Raw genomic sequence first — 16,733 nt, 5'->3', positions numbered from 1 at the left:
GAAATTTTCCTGCTGCATGTTTTTACTTTGGGAGGACACCAAAAACACAGAACACAGGGCTAATGCAAACGCCACGCAGAGAGTCGTTGGAATCGATCCTTCCTGCTGTGAGTCAGAAGCGCTAACCACCGCGTCACCGTTCCGCCCGCTGGGATCCGTTTTGAGTAAAGGATGTTTTCTTAATACATTGGCATGTACTCCATTACCCACAGTTCTTCAGAACGACGTCTGATTGGCGGAGCCTTCTGATAAAAAGGAACGACTTCATGTTACAATAATTAGCTGTTCATTTAAGCAAATGAAATAAAAGATAAAGATGAAACAGACGAGTAGTTCCAGGACGACCACGCAAATGTGGGGAATGAGGGTTAAATATCCATATTGCAATTGGTTATGAGATTTAAAAAATTATTGATCCAGTTTTATTATTTTGTTAAGCTAAACGTTTTAATAGTATTTTAGTCGTTTTTGAATCGGGCGTTTAAATAATGCTGTTTCACAGCTATTTTCTTTTCTTGATTCCAGCCTGTAACTTTAAAACAACAATTTCCACAAAAAGTGTTTGGATCAAAAAAATCTGATGCAAAAGAAGAAAAAAATACGTGAACCAAAAAACAAAGCAACGTGCATGTTGCCCTCCAGAAAAAAATACTGACACTTGTTACGTAGTCTTGCAATATGTATTGACATTCTCTTGCGAAATTTTAATGCCGTAATTCTTATTTCAATTTTCAACCTAACAGTCTGTCTATAATCCGCCCGTGCCGCCAAAACCGCCTGCAATTTTTTTTTTTTTTTTTTTTTGTGGTCTGGCTGGAATCTCTTGCGGGGTATCTCGGCCTCTACCTGCAGGATTAGTTGGTTCCACACGCACCAGGCGCCATATTGGACAGTGGAGCCGGCTGTGCTATGCAAGCTGAACAGCATTTTCCGATGACAACTGCAAGGGGATTGCGGTAGCCAATTTTTAACATCGTTGAAGCGACTGCTTTGTAACTATTACACCAACTGACCGAGTCAAAATCTCGGGCGGTGAAGGGCGACGCGTGTTGTTTTCGTCGCTATTGAGCATATTAGCTGGTATGACTACCTTAACTCAGAGGAGTTCGGGCCTGGTGCAGAGGCGCACCGAAGCGTCCCGCAATGCTACTGACAAAGACCGCCCGTGCCGCCAGGAGGACCACGAACCACGACGGGGAGAAGAGCAAGACGATGACGATACCGGGGACTCCAAAGAAACACGTCTGACCTTGATGGAGGAGGTGCTGCTATTAGGACTGAAGGATCGCGAGGTAAAATATGTTTAGTAAGACTTAATTGTACAATGATTGTACAATGAATTGTGGACCCAAAATGAGTTGACGTTCCAAAGCTAAAGTTAGCATAATTTTGCTAACCACTTCTGTTTTGAGTCAGTTAGCGTCTTTGTGTGCTAACAGTCGAACGGTAGCATAACAATCCTCTTGCAACAATAATGATAGTAATCGATCACGTTGCTGCCTCTTAATGGGCTTCTTTATGGTTTTGGAGGCTTGAAATTGTATTCAGTAAGCGGTTTCAGACACAGTACTCGTGACGTCTGTTGCACTGTTACTCCATGGGATCCAGATGGCAACATAAACTTACAACGTCGACGAGGGTTAGTATAATGTTACGAGGCGAGCTGACTATTCCTAAACTTATATTACAGTCGCTAATTGCAACTTTATTTGTATCATTTGGGCAGTTGTGCTATATGAAGTAACTTAACATGTGAGTTGGAATTACAGTGTTGAATAATGAAACCCACATGCTCTGTTTTTGTACGTTTTCTGTTCCCTGTTTGTCCCTTGTTTTTCATTAGCGTCGAACATGGCTAGTCACTAAACGTACATTACAAATTACGGTGTAACCAAAGCAAAACACCATATTTTTATTTTAAAATGGTCATGAATGTCATTAAGACTATCGTAAAGATGAATATCTTCTGACTCATGTTTGATTTTTCACTCCTTAGTATTTTACAGATTTTGTCTCCATTTCCTCTATGAAACTATTTATCAAGTTAAGAATGATGGTAGAGAAGTACAGAAAGGTAAGAGCGAGCTGCATTATCCCTTTGTAGCCAGAGAAAAAACTACCGAGTGCTGAGAGAGAAACTATGGTACTGTTTGAATTAGTCTAGAGTGGCAAAGAAGTATGTTAGACTGGTGCAGTACATACATGTATGCATGCGGTGTATGCTGTGAGATAGCAAGTTCAAGGTGGAGGTGGGACTTCATCAGGGGTCAGCTTTTAGCCCCTTCTTAAGAAAGAAAAACACAAGGGTTACTGAAATAACTTTAAAAATGAAAAAAAAAAGTTATAAATTAAAAAAATACAAAAAAATAATGAATGAATTTTACTTCAATTATTACTTAGGAAAAGTGGTTCAACAGAATCATTTCAAAAAACAAAGCAAAACCAAACTAATGAAACTGGCCTGGAAAACCTTGGAGGTAATTACTACAATCAAGCAGTTTCTGTAACTGTCTATGATAATTCCATACCTGTTTTGGCCCATTTCAGGATCAATACAAAACTACTTAACACTGACAAGATGCATAAAAAAATATTTAAAGGGTGAAAAGTAAAGTGACACTAATTTCCAATTGAAATTTCAGAAATCACTTATTTGGAAAATACAGTCATCCCCTCTGGATTATTATTCATCAACTAATGTGATCTGGGAGATGGGCAGGGTAGCACTTGATGTTTTGCCTGGAAGGAAAGTAGACATGGAGATCTGGTGGTGAATGAGGACATGCGGGGGTATATTCTGAGAAAAAGGTTAGCAAAGAAGAGGTGGGACACTAAGGGGAATAAAGTAAGCAGAGGGGAGTACACACACACACACACACACACACATAGAGAGAGAGAGAGATCTACAAATGGCTGCAAATACACCAGATGTGTCATGGCAAATGTCCTTATAAAAGAATTGTAAGTGGTAGGGAATATCCTTCAGAACCTTGATCTTAGAGGTTCAACTCCAACCTCTGTCAGACAGGGGACTCTGCCAGACATTCCCAATAGACACTCAAAATTTGTTTCCGTCTGCAAGGTCTAGGTGCTTATCAGTTGCCAGCTTGGCTTTTTCATTTCAACTGAGAGTTGTCATGTCATCAGACTTGAGGCCGCATGTTCTAGACAAAGTCAATCATTGAGCCGCAGCCAAAGATTTGTTTGAGCCAGGTGCACATGTATACATCCTTATGTCTGATTATGTTGTTAGTTGTGGACATTCCATGACGAGCACAGAAGTTTAGTAATAAAACACTGCTCAGGTTCGGATTGGATGTACCATTCCTCCCAGTCATGCCCTTATAGGTCCCACTGCTGGTGCCCACATGAGTGTTGACATCCCCTAGTGAGACGAGAAAGTCCTTGATAGGAGTGCTTGCTATCAACCCCTCTAGGGACACCAAATAGGGAGGGTAGGCTGAACTGCGGTGGGGTGCATAGGCACACATAACAGCCAGAACCCATCCCCCAACCCGAAGGTGGAGGGAGGCTACCCTCTCATCCACTGGGTTGAACCTCAACTAACAGGCACCCAGTTGGGGCACACTCAGTATGTTAGCACGTGCCAGGCACCTCTCAGTGGGGAAAACTCCATAGGAGAAAAGAGTCCAACCCCTCTCAAGAGACGTGGTTTCAGAGCCCAAGCTGTGACTCAAGGTGAGTCGGACTAAATCTAGCCAGAACCTAAAAGCCTTGCGCATCAGCTCAGGGTCCTTCCCTATCAGAGAAGTAGCATTCCATGTTTCTGCCAGCTTCTGCAGGTATCATAATACCTGGCTTATGCCAGTGCTACTATGGGTGAGGTGTTGCTTTGTTGTGGAAGCATGAGTTGTCACAAAAAAACACAATGCAATCAGCAAAAAATATTAAAGAATCAAGAGACTTTGTCTAAATGCAGTTCATAAGGCACACATAAGAAACAGGCTCAACACTTAAGATAATGGACAAACCCTTGTAACAACCTACCATTAATATGACCTGTAGACCAAAAAGAAAAATTAACAATAACAGCACAGTGAAAGTCTTAAAAATGCTTTGTAAAATACTTGCCAATTCAAGCATTTCTGATTCTCTGTATCTCCTGGAGCGAGAGGTCTGTGTGGCAGAGGACGAGGGGGTGATGGGAGTCACTTGCTATAGCTGTAGGACGAGTGGTTGGTGTGGCTCCTCCCACCAGGGAAGATATACAGTTTTCCTGCTGCCTGTTGTGTCGAACCATGCACAGTAATTGTTCAAGTGGTCTCAAAGAATGGGGTCATGGCATGTACCCAAGTATTCACAGCCCCTGTCATGTAGCTCAAAATTGAGCTCAGGTTCATCTGCTTTCTCCTGATCATCCTTGAGATCATCCTAGAAATACCTTGGTGTCTACATAACTATAAACTGGACTGGACACACAACAAATATGCACTCTACAGGAAGGGTCAGAGCAGGATATTCTTCCTGAGGAGACAGAGGTCAATCGGCATCTGTACCAAGCTCTTCAAGACCTTCTACCAGTCTATGGTAGCCAGCGCACTCTTCTTTGCTATTGTGTGCTGGTTGGGCAGTGACAGGACTGGTGAGGTCAACAAGCTAGTGAGCAAAGCCCGCTCGGTGGTGGGAGTGAACCTGGACCATCTCCAATCGGTGGCACAGGGCAGGGTGAAGTACAAACTGGAAGCTATCTTGGACAATCCTTCCCACCTCTTACACGACGAGCTGTGGCTGATGGGCAGCTCTTTCAGCCAAAATGTCATCTCACCCCGGTGCAGAACTGAGTGCTTTAGACTCTCCTTTGTGCCCATGGCCATCAGACTGTATAACATCAGTTTAGACAGCACACAACTCTGACCAGCCAGAGGTGCATCTGTGCTACCACAACCACTCTACCTCACCCATTCAGTGTGTCATGCACTAACTCTGTTGTCTTTTTTTATCCTTGTTGGTCTCAGCTCACTTACATCCTGCCCATTTTTGTTTATTTATTTTATTCTAGTCATTGTTATTGTCATTCTGTTTATGTTGTTGTTTAGTTTTGGTTGTCTGTTTTCACCCTTACTATCTTTTTTTTATAATTTTGTTGTCCATTCTTGTCCTTGATGTTGTTGCTGTTGTTGTTCTCTCTGCTGTCTATTTATTTGTGAATGTCTTTTGCTATTTTCTATTTGTATTCTAATTGACTCTATATTTATCTTTATTCATACTTATTGACACTTACAACTGTTACACTGCTATGACAAAAGAATTTCCCCTATGAGCATCAATAAAGTTTATCTTCTCTTATTTTAGATATTTCTCCAGCTTAAGTGGAGTCTACACAGGTTATATCAGTTCATCAGACATGATTTGACTTTTTTTTTATAGACACCTGTCCATATAAGGTCCCACAGTTTGTCATAAACCCAAGCATGAAGTCAAAGGAATTGTCTGTAGACCTCTGTAACAGGATATTCTCAAGGCACAAATGGGTGGAAGGTTACAGAAAAAATTCTGCTGATTTTTTTTTTTTTTTAAGTCCCAATGAGCACAGTGCCCTCCATCATCCTTAAATCAAAGAACTTCAAAACCACCATGATTCTTCTTAGAGCTGACTCACTGTCTTCACTGAGCAATTTTGGTAGAAGGGCCTCAGTCAGGGAGGTGACCAAGAATCAGATAGTCGCTCAGATAGTCAGTCAGAGTTTCAGCGTTCCTCTATGGGGAGAAGAGAACCTTCCAGAAGGGCAACTAGTCAGGAGCAAGCCACCAGTCCGTTCTGTATGGTCAAGAGGCAAGATGAAAGCTACTCCTCAGTAAGTGGCAAACTCCAGGCAAGCTGCCATGTGCCTAAGGACCTTCAGACCTTGAGAAACAAGATTCTCTTGTCTAATGGGACAAAGATTGTATTTGGAGGAAATGTGGTACCGCTCCTCACCTGGCCAATACCATCCCTGCAGTAAAGTATGGTGGAGGCAGCATTATGTTTTTCAGTGATGGGAGACTAGTCAGATTAGAGTAAAAGACTGGAGGAGGTTTTCATCCAGGATGTCTCAGAGTGCTCTTGACTTCAAACTGGGGTGACAGTTCATCTTTCAGCAGGACAATTACCCTAAACATATAGCCAAGGAATGGTATGAAAGGAGTGACTCCAGGCCAACTCTATTTATGGCCTTGAATTGCTCTGACTTGAATCTAATTGAACATCCCTGGAGAGATCTGAAAATGGCCGTGCACTAATACTGCCCATCCAACCTGATGGAGCGTATGAGTTCTGCAAAGAGGATTGGGCAATACTACCCAGTCATAGGTTTGGCAAGCTTTTGGCATCATATTCAACAAGACTTTTGGCTGTAATTGCTGCCAAATGTGCATCAACAAATATTAATGAAATCCTACTCTTAACACAATACCTACTCACAGAAAAAGCCATTTTTGACTTGACACTGTCCTGGAAGATAGGACACTATAAATTGTATTTAATCCCTTTTTGACTAACCATGATTCCAATATGCCTTTAACATTGCATAGGGCTACACATCTTTTTGGAACGACTGCATTTCATCTGGTTTGCGAGGTTGTATGCTGATCGAGCTTGCCCTGCGGGGCCGCCTCCAGCTGGAGGCCTGTGGCATGAGAAGGAAAGGACTGCTGGCCAGGAAGGTAGTACTTCTTCTTTTTGACCTTTTACCTTCTTTGATCCTAAGTGAAACATAAACTCACAATAACCATGCATAACCCCAAACCCATTACACAGAATGGAATGGGATGATAATAATTCATGATATGGTCATGTAATGTTTTGTCAGTGGAAGTGATAGCAACAGTGTGCTGCTATTCTATGGTTATCAATATATGATATATAGTAAGGTTAATTTATGACTCCTACGTTTAATGGAGGATAAGATGCCTTCCTATGCAAAAAATCTGGAATTATGGATTCAACATTGCAGTATTGACAACTGAAATTCAACATTGTTTGACAAAGCTTGCCATTTAAGTTTTATCTGGTCTAACATCACATGCCAGTAACAACTTGAACATTAAAGAGACTCCCTGTCATCACTTTGAATACACACACTTATGCAAAGTATTTATGTTTTGGCACAATATATCAAGCAAGAGATTTAGTACACTGAGTGAAAATGTTTTAAACCAGTTTGAATCCCTACTTTGACAACACTACACCCAGCATCACCCAACATCAGTTTACATTCCATGCCAGGTTAGTCATTCATTGTTTACACTTTCATTACACATTTCCCCCCTCGATTTTTTGCTGAAATTGGGAATTCCATTAAACAGGTAAGACAAAACATATTCAATAATATGTTTTTGCATGGAGTGTTTTCTCAAACCGAAGAAACACAGACCTTATTTGTTATTCTATTTATACTTCCCTTAACCCTCAGAGACCCAATATTTCAGAATGAAAAACTAATCTTGGAGCTTGAAGTTGGTTATTGCTTGGAAAGTCTCTTTTTCTCCTCAAATGGGTAGACTTCAATGAATTATTGTTACACCATTTTTTCCACCAAGTTGTCCTCTAAAGGGTGTTTTACATACATGCTCTGTTTGAAGATGTGGGGTAGTTAAGAGATTAAGAACAAAGCATCATTAAATGTATTGTACATTGTGAGCAATGTCCTCTTACAATCTTTTTTGGGTTCACATTTGTATCAGTGTAAAACAAAAAAATCTTGTTCACATTGTCAGCACATGAGGTCAGCAAGTCAAATTTAAGAAGAAAAAGGTTCACACAACCCATCAAGAAATTTCTTGCAACCAATAAGCCTTGTTCAGAAGACTCTTGGACCTTTGAAGGTGATCTTTAAGCTGTCGCTGTATTTTAAGTGTTGAGTTTACAAAGGCCTTTGTCTGAAAAGATTAGCTGGTATTACTCTTATCATCATTAAGATTGTGATCCTTTACTTGATTTATAACTGACATGAAATCTCAGACATGCTGGTTCTCAGGCTCCTGAAACATAAAAAAACTTTTTCCAATCAGCTGAACTTTTATCAGGTTTCTTAACCAACTTTCTGTCTTTCTTTTTTGAAATTAGGAAATTGGGTAATATTTGAATCAGTTTTTTGCCAAAATTCTTTCATTATAATTTGAGGTTAAAAATTGCCCACCTTTTGGAGAAATAAGCATAACATTGATCATGTGTTATTCTTTTTCAGCATTTGTTCTTGTTCTTTGATGTGGCCTGCATCTTTATTTCTTCTGCAGGTAATATGTAAGTCTGACGCGCCAACCGGGGATGTCCTCCTGGATGAAGCTCTAAAACACATCAAAGACACTCAGCCACCAGAGACTGTCCAGAGCTGGATTGAACTGCTCAGTGGTGAGTTCACTGTCCTCCCATGCCACAGATATTTTGTTAATTGAGTTGAGGTGCCAAGGGCAGTTAATGTCCTTTTTATATACAGATTGTAAACTGGCTACATAAATAAATAAACAAACTAACAAACTTTACTCTATCAGTTACTGTACATCATGACCATGATGTACAGTAAATTCAAGTCTGTAACTTTGAAAGCACTCATGTGATATGTTTTGATTTTAAAGACTTTTTTTTTTCCAATTTGGCAAATTATTTTTATAGGTGTCCTCTCCGTTTCATAAAACTTGCAGAGAAGTAAATAGATGGACAACTTTGTTCCGAAGGTGCTTGGAATGCATCTTCGGTTTAGGCTAGCTGAGGTTCCATTAAATACCTTCACTGTACCACTGAGGTTTTTTAGTCCACAAAAATGCAAATTTATCCATGTCATTAAGTTGACAGTGTACACTGTTGAGCCCTGATCTAAATCGTATTGAACTTAAGGAGTTGAAACATGCTGTCTGGAGAAGGCGACCTTCAAACCTGAGACCATAGGAGCAGTTCGCTCATGAAGAATGTGCCAAAATACCTGTTGACAGTTGCAGATATCTCATAGAGAGTTATAGAAATCCCTTGACTGCAAGGATTGCCTCAAAAGGTTGAGCAACAAAATATTAATTTAAGAGTACCATAAGTTGTTGTCCAGGCCAGTTTCACATGTTTTTTTAATGGTTCCTTAGAACAACAATTCAAAAGCCACATCTGATTTTCATTTGTTAATTTTTATCTATCACTTTTCGTTCCAAGTTATTTCAGTGACCATTGTGGATCTGTCTTTCATTAACAGAGGGGTACCAACAACTTTGTCCACATGTGTAGGTTTAGTCACAAAATATGCAAATCCCAATCATTTGTTTTGTGGGGCAGTCGGTCTCAGGTGGTTTTAGCAGTCATCTATGATGGGTTAAAAGCAGTGGCCGAGTTTAGGGGATGTTGCACGCTATATATATTTTAATGTGACAAAATAAAGGGTATTCTTTTTTCTTCAGGAGAGACATGGAACCCACTGAAGCTTCATTATCAGCTACGAAACGTGCGTGAGCGGCTTGCGAAAAATTTGGTGGAAAAAGGAGTCCTGACAACTGAGAAGCAGAACTTCCTGCTTTTTGACATGACCACACACCCTCTGACCAATAACAACATCAAGCAGCGCCTCATCAAGAAGATCCAGGAGGCTGTGCTGGACAAATGGGTTAATGACCCACATAGAATGGACAAGCGGTTGCTTGCGCTCATCTTCTTAGCCCATTCCTCTGACGTCCTTGAAAATGCCTTTGCCCCGCTGCTAGATGAACAGTACGACCTGGCCATGAAGAGAGTGAGGCAGCTCCTGGAACTGGAGCCTGAGGGTGAGAGCATGAAGGCCAATACCAATGAGCTGCTGTGGGCAGTTGTTGCTGCTTTCACCAAGTAACTACAAGTAGGCATAGCCTTCAAGTGGCATTGCAAACCTTAACATGGAAACTTACAGACTAGCCCTGTCTGAATGTTAAGAATGGGCTTTACTCTTGCGTCATCTATGTCCCCTCCATCATTTCTTTTGCTTACTTCCACATACCCGCCCTGTATGTTATTTCATGTTCCCTTTTGCTGAAGGTAACAATTCAAATAGGTATGAAAGGATCAACACTGATATAGTTGATACTGCAATCAAGGTGTCTGCTCATTGTTGCTTTGCTTTCTTTTGGGTACATTTGCAGCTTTTTTGGAGGTCTTTGAGTGTGTGTCTGTGTCAGTGCCTGTTGTGTGTGTGAACCCTTGTTCGCATACACAAGTTTGTGTGCATGTCCTGACATGCCTTGTGATATCTGGAGCAGCACCGGTTTACCTGTGCAGGGCAGTGGTCCTGACATCTCTGCCTTAAACCAAGTGGAAAACAATGGGGATATAACCTGTTTGATTTGTCAAGACATTCATATCAGGTTCTGGGAGATAAAATGAAATCCAACTGGCTGAAGTTCACTGAATTCATTTCCCAACTTCAAGTCAAAAACCCTTTTCACAAGGCATTTTTTCTATTTAGAAAACAATACCCTTTGATTTCAGTGCAAAAGTCTATGAATACTTATTGGTGAAACACCTGGTTCAAAAATTCTGATGTTTGGCCTGTTAAAAACGTGGCATCAATCTCCTGATATCATTTTGAAAATGTCTTTTTCTCATCAAAAAATAGGAATATAACCGTTTTTAGGGTCTCGGTTTCCTCTGTTCCTCGTAAATTCCACATTTCAGGGTTATAAGAAGATGCCACTGGTAAATTATGAATTACTCTCTAAATGGTATGAGATTTCACAGTATTTTATACTAAATTGCCAGAAATTCATCAAGAAATTACCAAAAGCAATATTTTGAGTGGAACATTTTACATGCTTCACCAGTATTGAAATAAAAATGGACTCAAACTAACACGGTGCAAACCGTTTATTACTTTTGTATAAATCTGGTGTGATTGAAAAAAAAAATCAACATTATTATATATGTTAACATCAAAACTCAAGTATCTTTTGACAGTTTTATATTTGATTCCATCATTGATATTTATACGGTAGGGGTCAAGAGTTTGGCACTCTGGTTTTGTGTAAACAAGGTATCAGGGATGGGATTCTTTGCGGCGCTGTGTAAAGGGGTCAGTCGTCTCTTAACCGTTCCATCAGTCATGTGCGTGAGCTTGTGTGTGCCTGCGAACAAGAGGGGGTCTACTCCCCTGTATTTCCCAAATTCAGAAGGTTATTGCTGTAAACCAACATTCCACCTTTCAGTGTTTTTGAGAAAAATGCCCTGAAATCAATATGGCAAGAAGATCCTGAGGAGACCATTGGGAGGGTCAGTTACAAAATCTCCCTAAAATGTAGTTAGTTATTGCTAATAATAATAATTGATAGTAGTGCAAATAAAACAATGCACATAATAAAATTTTTAATTTGGGATTGTTAAAGCAACATTCACATTTCTATTTTTTGGGATTTACTATACCAGGATCTGTGTCTGACAACCTCTTTAACTGTAACACTGTTCATTTACTTTGATAGATGGACTTTTTTTTTGTTTCAAGTCCAAATCCCAATTTTGAAGTAAACTGTTTAAGATGCCATGCCTTGATTTTCCATGTTTTCCTTCCTGTTCAATGATATAAATATCTGTAAAATGTGTTGCAGTTCGCAGCACCTCTGATCCATAACTAATATTTGCACAAATGTTAAGTGTCATTAAAAACTCAGGAATGCAGAAAAATGCAGACACTTTAATTTTCCTTGCTGCATTGAGGATTAGATAAACCATTCAGCCTTGGGATCTCACATTTCGTGGACTAATTGTACAGAAAATCAATTCTGTGACTGGAAATTTATTTGTGTTTACAGTTGCAAGAAATTAGTGTGTCAGCCCCTTGGATTTACCTGGACTTCTTTATAAATTGGTCATTAAATGTTTGATCTTCATCCAAGTCGCAACATTAGACAAACACATCATAGATATATCAACAGAGATGTTAGCATGTACCAGAGAGTTCTATGTGTCTAGCTTAATAATCTGGGCTTCTTTTTCCACTTCAATAATTCTGCACTATGCTCTTGCATCCTTTACAGGATGGCCACTCTTAGGAAGAGTAGCAACAGTGCTGAACTTTGAGACAATTTGTATGAACCTGGGCTGATGACCATCAAGGGTTTTGGAAATGCTTCTGTAACTCCCTTCCATTCTTACGCAAGTCACCCATACTTCACTGCTGGTGTTTGGAGCAAGAAATGGTTCAGATCATACTGTCTTCTTGAGAATAGCAAACTCAAAACTGCTGTGGGCTTTTTATAGGGCAGGGCAACTTTAATCAACAGCAGGTTGGCCGAAGAACAAGAAGAAGAGGAGGAGTGCGTGTTCGGAAGCAGAGAGAGAGGAGGAAAGGAAAGAGCCTGGGACTGAGAGTAGGGACTTTGAACATCGGGACTATGACAGGAAAAGGTAGAGTTGGTAGACATGATGCAGAGAAGGAAGGTGAATATACTGTGTGTTCAGGAGACCAGGTGGAAACGAAGTAAGGCTAGAACCTTAAGAGCAGGCTTTAAGTTGTACCATTATGGTACTGACAAGAAGAGAAATAGAGTAGGAGTTATCTTGCAGGAGAAGTTAGTTAGGAACGTTCTGAAGGTGAAAAGAATGTCACATAGACTTATGAGTCTGAAACTGGAAATTTAAGGTGTGATGCTCAATGTTGTTAGTGGCTATGCCCCACAGGTGGGATGTGAATCTGAAGAGAAGGAGAAGTTCTGGAATGAGTTAGATGAATTGATGCAGAATATTCCCAGAAATGAGAGAGTGATAATTGGTGCAGACTTAAATGGACGTGTTGGTGAAGGCAATAGAGGGGATGAAGAAGTGATGGGCAGATTTGGTATACAATATAGGAATGGAGAGGGACAGATGGCGGTAGATTTTGCAAAAAGGACGGAAGTGAACACGGAAGTGAGTGGTGTAGTGAACACCTTTTTCCAGAAAAAACAGGAACATAGGGTAACTTATAAGAGCGGAGGTAGGAGCACGCAGGTAGACTACATCTTGTATAGACGAGGTAACCTGAAAGAGATCAGTGACTGCAAAGTAGTTGTAGGTGAGAGTGTAGCCAGACAGCATAGGATGGTGGTTTGTAGGATGACTGGTGACAAGGAAGATGATTAAGACAAAGGCAGAGCAGAGGACAAGGTGGTGGAAGCTGAAAAGGGAGGAGTGTTGCATGGTTTTCAGGGAGGAGTTGAGAAAGGGTCTGTCAGGGTGAGCTTCCAGATGATTGGGACAACTACAGCTAGTGTTATCAGGGAGATAGTAGAAGAGTACTTGGTTTGTCATCTGGAAGGAAAGTAGATAAGGAGACTTGGTAGTGGTATGAGGGAGTGCAGGAGTATATACAAAGAAAGCGGTTAGCAAAGAAGAAGTGGGATACTGAGAGGACTGAAAAGAACAGACAGGAGTTCAGGGAGATGCGGCAAAAGGTAAAGATAGAGGTAGCAAAGGCAAAACAAAGGGCTTATGATGACTTGTATGCTCGGTTGGATAGTAAGGAGGGTGAGAATGATCCATACAGGTTGGCGAAACAGATTGATAAAGATGGAAAGGATGTACAACAGGTCCGGGTTATGAAGGACAGAGAGGAAAATATATTGACAGCTGCTAGAAGAGTAATGGGAAGATGGAAAGAGCACTTTGAAGAGCTGATGAATGTGGAAAATAAAAGAGAGGCAAGGGTAGAGGAGGTGACTATTGTAGACCACAAAGTAGCACAAATTAGTAAAAGTGAAGTGAGGAAGGCATTGAAGAGGATGAAGAGTGGAATAGCAGTTGGTCCTGATGATATACCTGTGGATGTGTGGAAGTGTCTAGGAGATGCAGCGGTAGATTTTCTGACTAGATTATTCAACAGGATCTTAGAAAGTGAGAAGATGCCTGAAGAATGGAGACAAAGTCTGATGGTGCCTGTTTTTTAAGAATAAAGGGGATGTGCAGAATTGTGGCAGTCCTAGAGGGATAAAGTTGATGAGCCATACACTGAAGTTATGGGAAAGAGTAGTGGAAGAGTAGTGGACTGAGTGGACTGAGAGCAGAAGTCAGCATTTGTGAGCAGCAGTATGGCTTCATGTCGAGGAAGAGTACTACAGATGCAGTATTTGCGTTGAGAATGCTAAAAGAAAAGTACAGAGAAGGCCAAAGGGAGTTTCATTGCGTTTTTGTAGACCTAGAGAAAGTATATGACAGGGTGCCAAGAGTGGAGCTCTGGTATTGTATGAGGAAGTCTGGAGTGGCAGAGACGTATGTTAGACTGGTGCAGGACATGTATGCTAGCTGTGAGACACTAGTATGGTGTGCTGTAGGGGTAACAAGTTCAAGGTGGAGGTGGGACTCCATCAGGGATCAGCTGTTAGCCCCTTCTTGTTCGCAATGGTGATGGATAGGCTGACAGATGAGGCTAGACAGGAATCCCCATGGGCCATGATGTTTGCGGATGACATTGTGATCTGTCGTGAGAGCAGACATCATTTAGAGGGAAATCTAGAGAGGTGGAGGTATGCTCTGGAAAGGAGAGGAATGAAAGTGATCGCAGCAAGACAGAATATATGTGTGTGAATGAGAGGAACTCGGGTGGAACGGTGAGGCTACAGGAAGTGGAGATCAAGAAGCTGGAGGATTTCAGGTACTTAGGGTCAACAGTCCAGAGCAACGGAGAGTGTGGAAAAGAGGTGAAGAGACGGGTCCAAGCAGGTTGGAATGGGTGGAGAAAAGTGTCAGGGGTACTATGTGATAGAAGACTATCGGCCAGAATAAAAGGAAAGGTGTACAAGACAGTGGTGAGACCAGCGATGATGTATGGACTAGAAACTGTTACGTTGACCAAAAGACAGCAGGCAGAACTAGAGGTTGCAGAGATGAAGATGTTGAGGTTCTCTTTGGGAGTGACCAGGATGGATAGGATCAGGAATGAGTCTATCAGAGGAACAGCACATGTTAGATGTTTTGGAGAGAAGGTCAGAGGAGCCAGACTGGGATGGTTTGGTCATGTACAGAGGAGGCATAGAGAATATATTGGTAGACAGATGCTGGTATTGGAGCTGCCAGGCAAGAGGTCTCGAGGAAGACCAAAGAGACGATTTATGGACGTAGTGAGAGAGGATATGAAGGCAGTTGGTGAGAGAGGATATGAAGGCAGTTGGTGTGAGAAAGGAGGATACAGAGAATAGGGTTAGATGGAGAAAGTTGACTCGCTGTGGTGACCCCTGACGAGAAAAGCCGAAAGAAGAAGAAGAAGAAGAAGAAGAAGAAGGTCGGCTGACTCCAATTAGCTCTTGAAGAATTAGTCTCAGGGTTTACATACGTTTCCCACCCTGAACACACCACTGAACGGTATGTTCATTAAAAACATGAAAATAAACAGTTGTTTGCCTGGCATTTGTTTTAGCAGACTGCGTATATATATTGTTGCAACTTAGACAAATCTCATCACATAAAAATGGATTTATGCAGAAAGCTGGCTAATTCTAAGGGGTTCACATACTTTTTTCTTACAACTATGTCAATTTCTACATAAGATTTCAACCTCTCCTGTACGGAGGTGGTTTCTGATGGATTCCACTCAAAATACCGTGTCAAATCCTGTGGTGGCAAGTTCACCGTTACACCATTAACCATTACCAGCATAAACATCCACAGGCATCTGAAATTGAAAATGTTTATGTTTCAAAGCTACTTTTTTTTTAAGACCGATAGAAACATACTTAGAATGTCAAAGACTGTATAATAGTAATTTATCTTTCATTAATTCCCATGGGGGAATTAATTCTCTGCAATTAACCCATCATGGACGAACCATGAGCTGTAGACATGCCATCCACCAGAGCCATGGAGCAATTAGGGGTTCTGTGTCTTGCTCAACAACACCTCGACACACTAAGAGGAGCCAGGAGGCGAACTAGAAATGTTTGGTTCCAAAGACGATTGCTCTACCTCCCAAGCATCACCCCCAATTGAGACAATTAAGTGGCTACTTAGTGGAAAATGTAACAATTGAATTGAAAAGTAGGAATGAATTAAAAAAAAAAAGAATACCTGTACCTGTAGACCTGTAGAAAAAGACACTGCCTAAGCTCCAAGTTGTGTCTATTTGGACCAGCATCACCTGCTTTATTTGTTCGGCAATAAAGATACTGTGACAGTCGCTTCAGTTTGGTTAAACGGCTGAGCACACTAATTGGGAGTTTGAAAGGTAAGCGCAATTTAGCTGTGTGCGAACAAGGGCCAAGGGTATACAGTTTTTATTAGTTCATACATTTTAAAGAAAAACTGAAAAGTAAGGAAAATATAACCTCAATTACAAAAAACAGTGGAATGAGTAATAAAAGTTGAATAAAATAGACGCAATGATTTGCAAAGCTTTTAAACCTGTATTTGTAATGGAACATGAATGTCAGGAGGTGACATTGACATTTTACCATTTCATGAAAAAAATACATATTGAATTTGATGGCATCAAAAAGTTGGAAAAGGCTGATATTCACCATTATTTAGCACTGCTCCTCTATTAACAACTATGTATCTTTTTGTGTCTGAAAAGACACCAGTTGCTGGAGTTACAGGAGCAGAAATGTCCCACTCTTATGCAGGGTTCTAGCTACTCAACAATCCTGGGGCCTTTGCTGCAGGATTTTTCAATGTTTTCTATTGATTAAATATGTGGACTGCTGGCAGGCTAGCTTAACACCCGCACTTTTCTCTTCTGAAGCCATTCTGTTTTGCTGGATGCGGTATGTGGTCTAGCATTGTCTTGCTGAACTATGCAAAAGATGTCTGGGTAGGAGAATATGCTGCT

General features: G+C 40.9%; 1 protein-coding gene across 1 annotated transcript; it reads left to right on the top strand.

Annotated features, from left to right (window-relative positions):
• The first annotated feature begins 702 nt into the window (after window positions 1–702).
• On the top strand, window positions 703–15,313 carry LOC147221792 (Golgi phosphoprotein 3). The gene is made up of 4 exons (XM_086169662.1): window positions 703–1,292; window positions 6,532–6,663; window positions 8,236–8,350; window positions 9,379–15,313. Exons 1-4 carry the CDS (start codon window positions 1,083–1,085, stop codon window positions 9,801–9,803), a joined length of 882 nt encoding a protein of 293 aa, XP_086025788.1. The 5' UTR covers window positions 703–1,082; the 3' UTR covers window positions 9,804–15,313.
• Window positions 15,314–16,733: the final 1,420 nt, after the last annotated feature.

The sequence above is a fragment of the Fistularia commersonii genome, chromosome 22, assembly GCF_037954325.1.
Source record: "Fistularia commersonii isolate RoL2024-O1a breed Wild chromosome 22, RoL_Fcom_v1.0, whole genome shotgun sequence".
NCBI lineage: Eukaryota > Metazoa > Chordata > Actinopteri > Syngnathiformes > Fistulariidae > Fistularia > Fistularia commersonii.
This window is presented reverse-complemented; position numbering and strand designations above follow the sequence as displayed.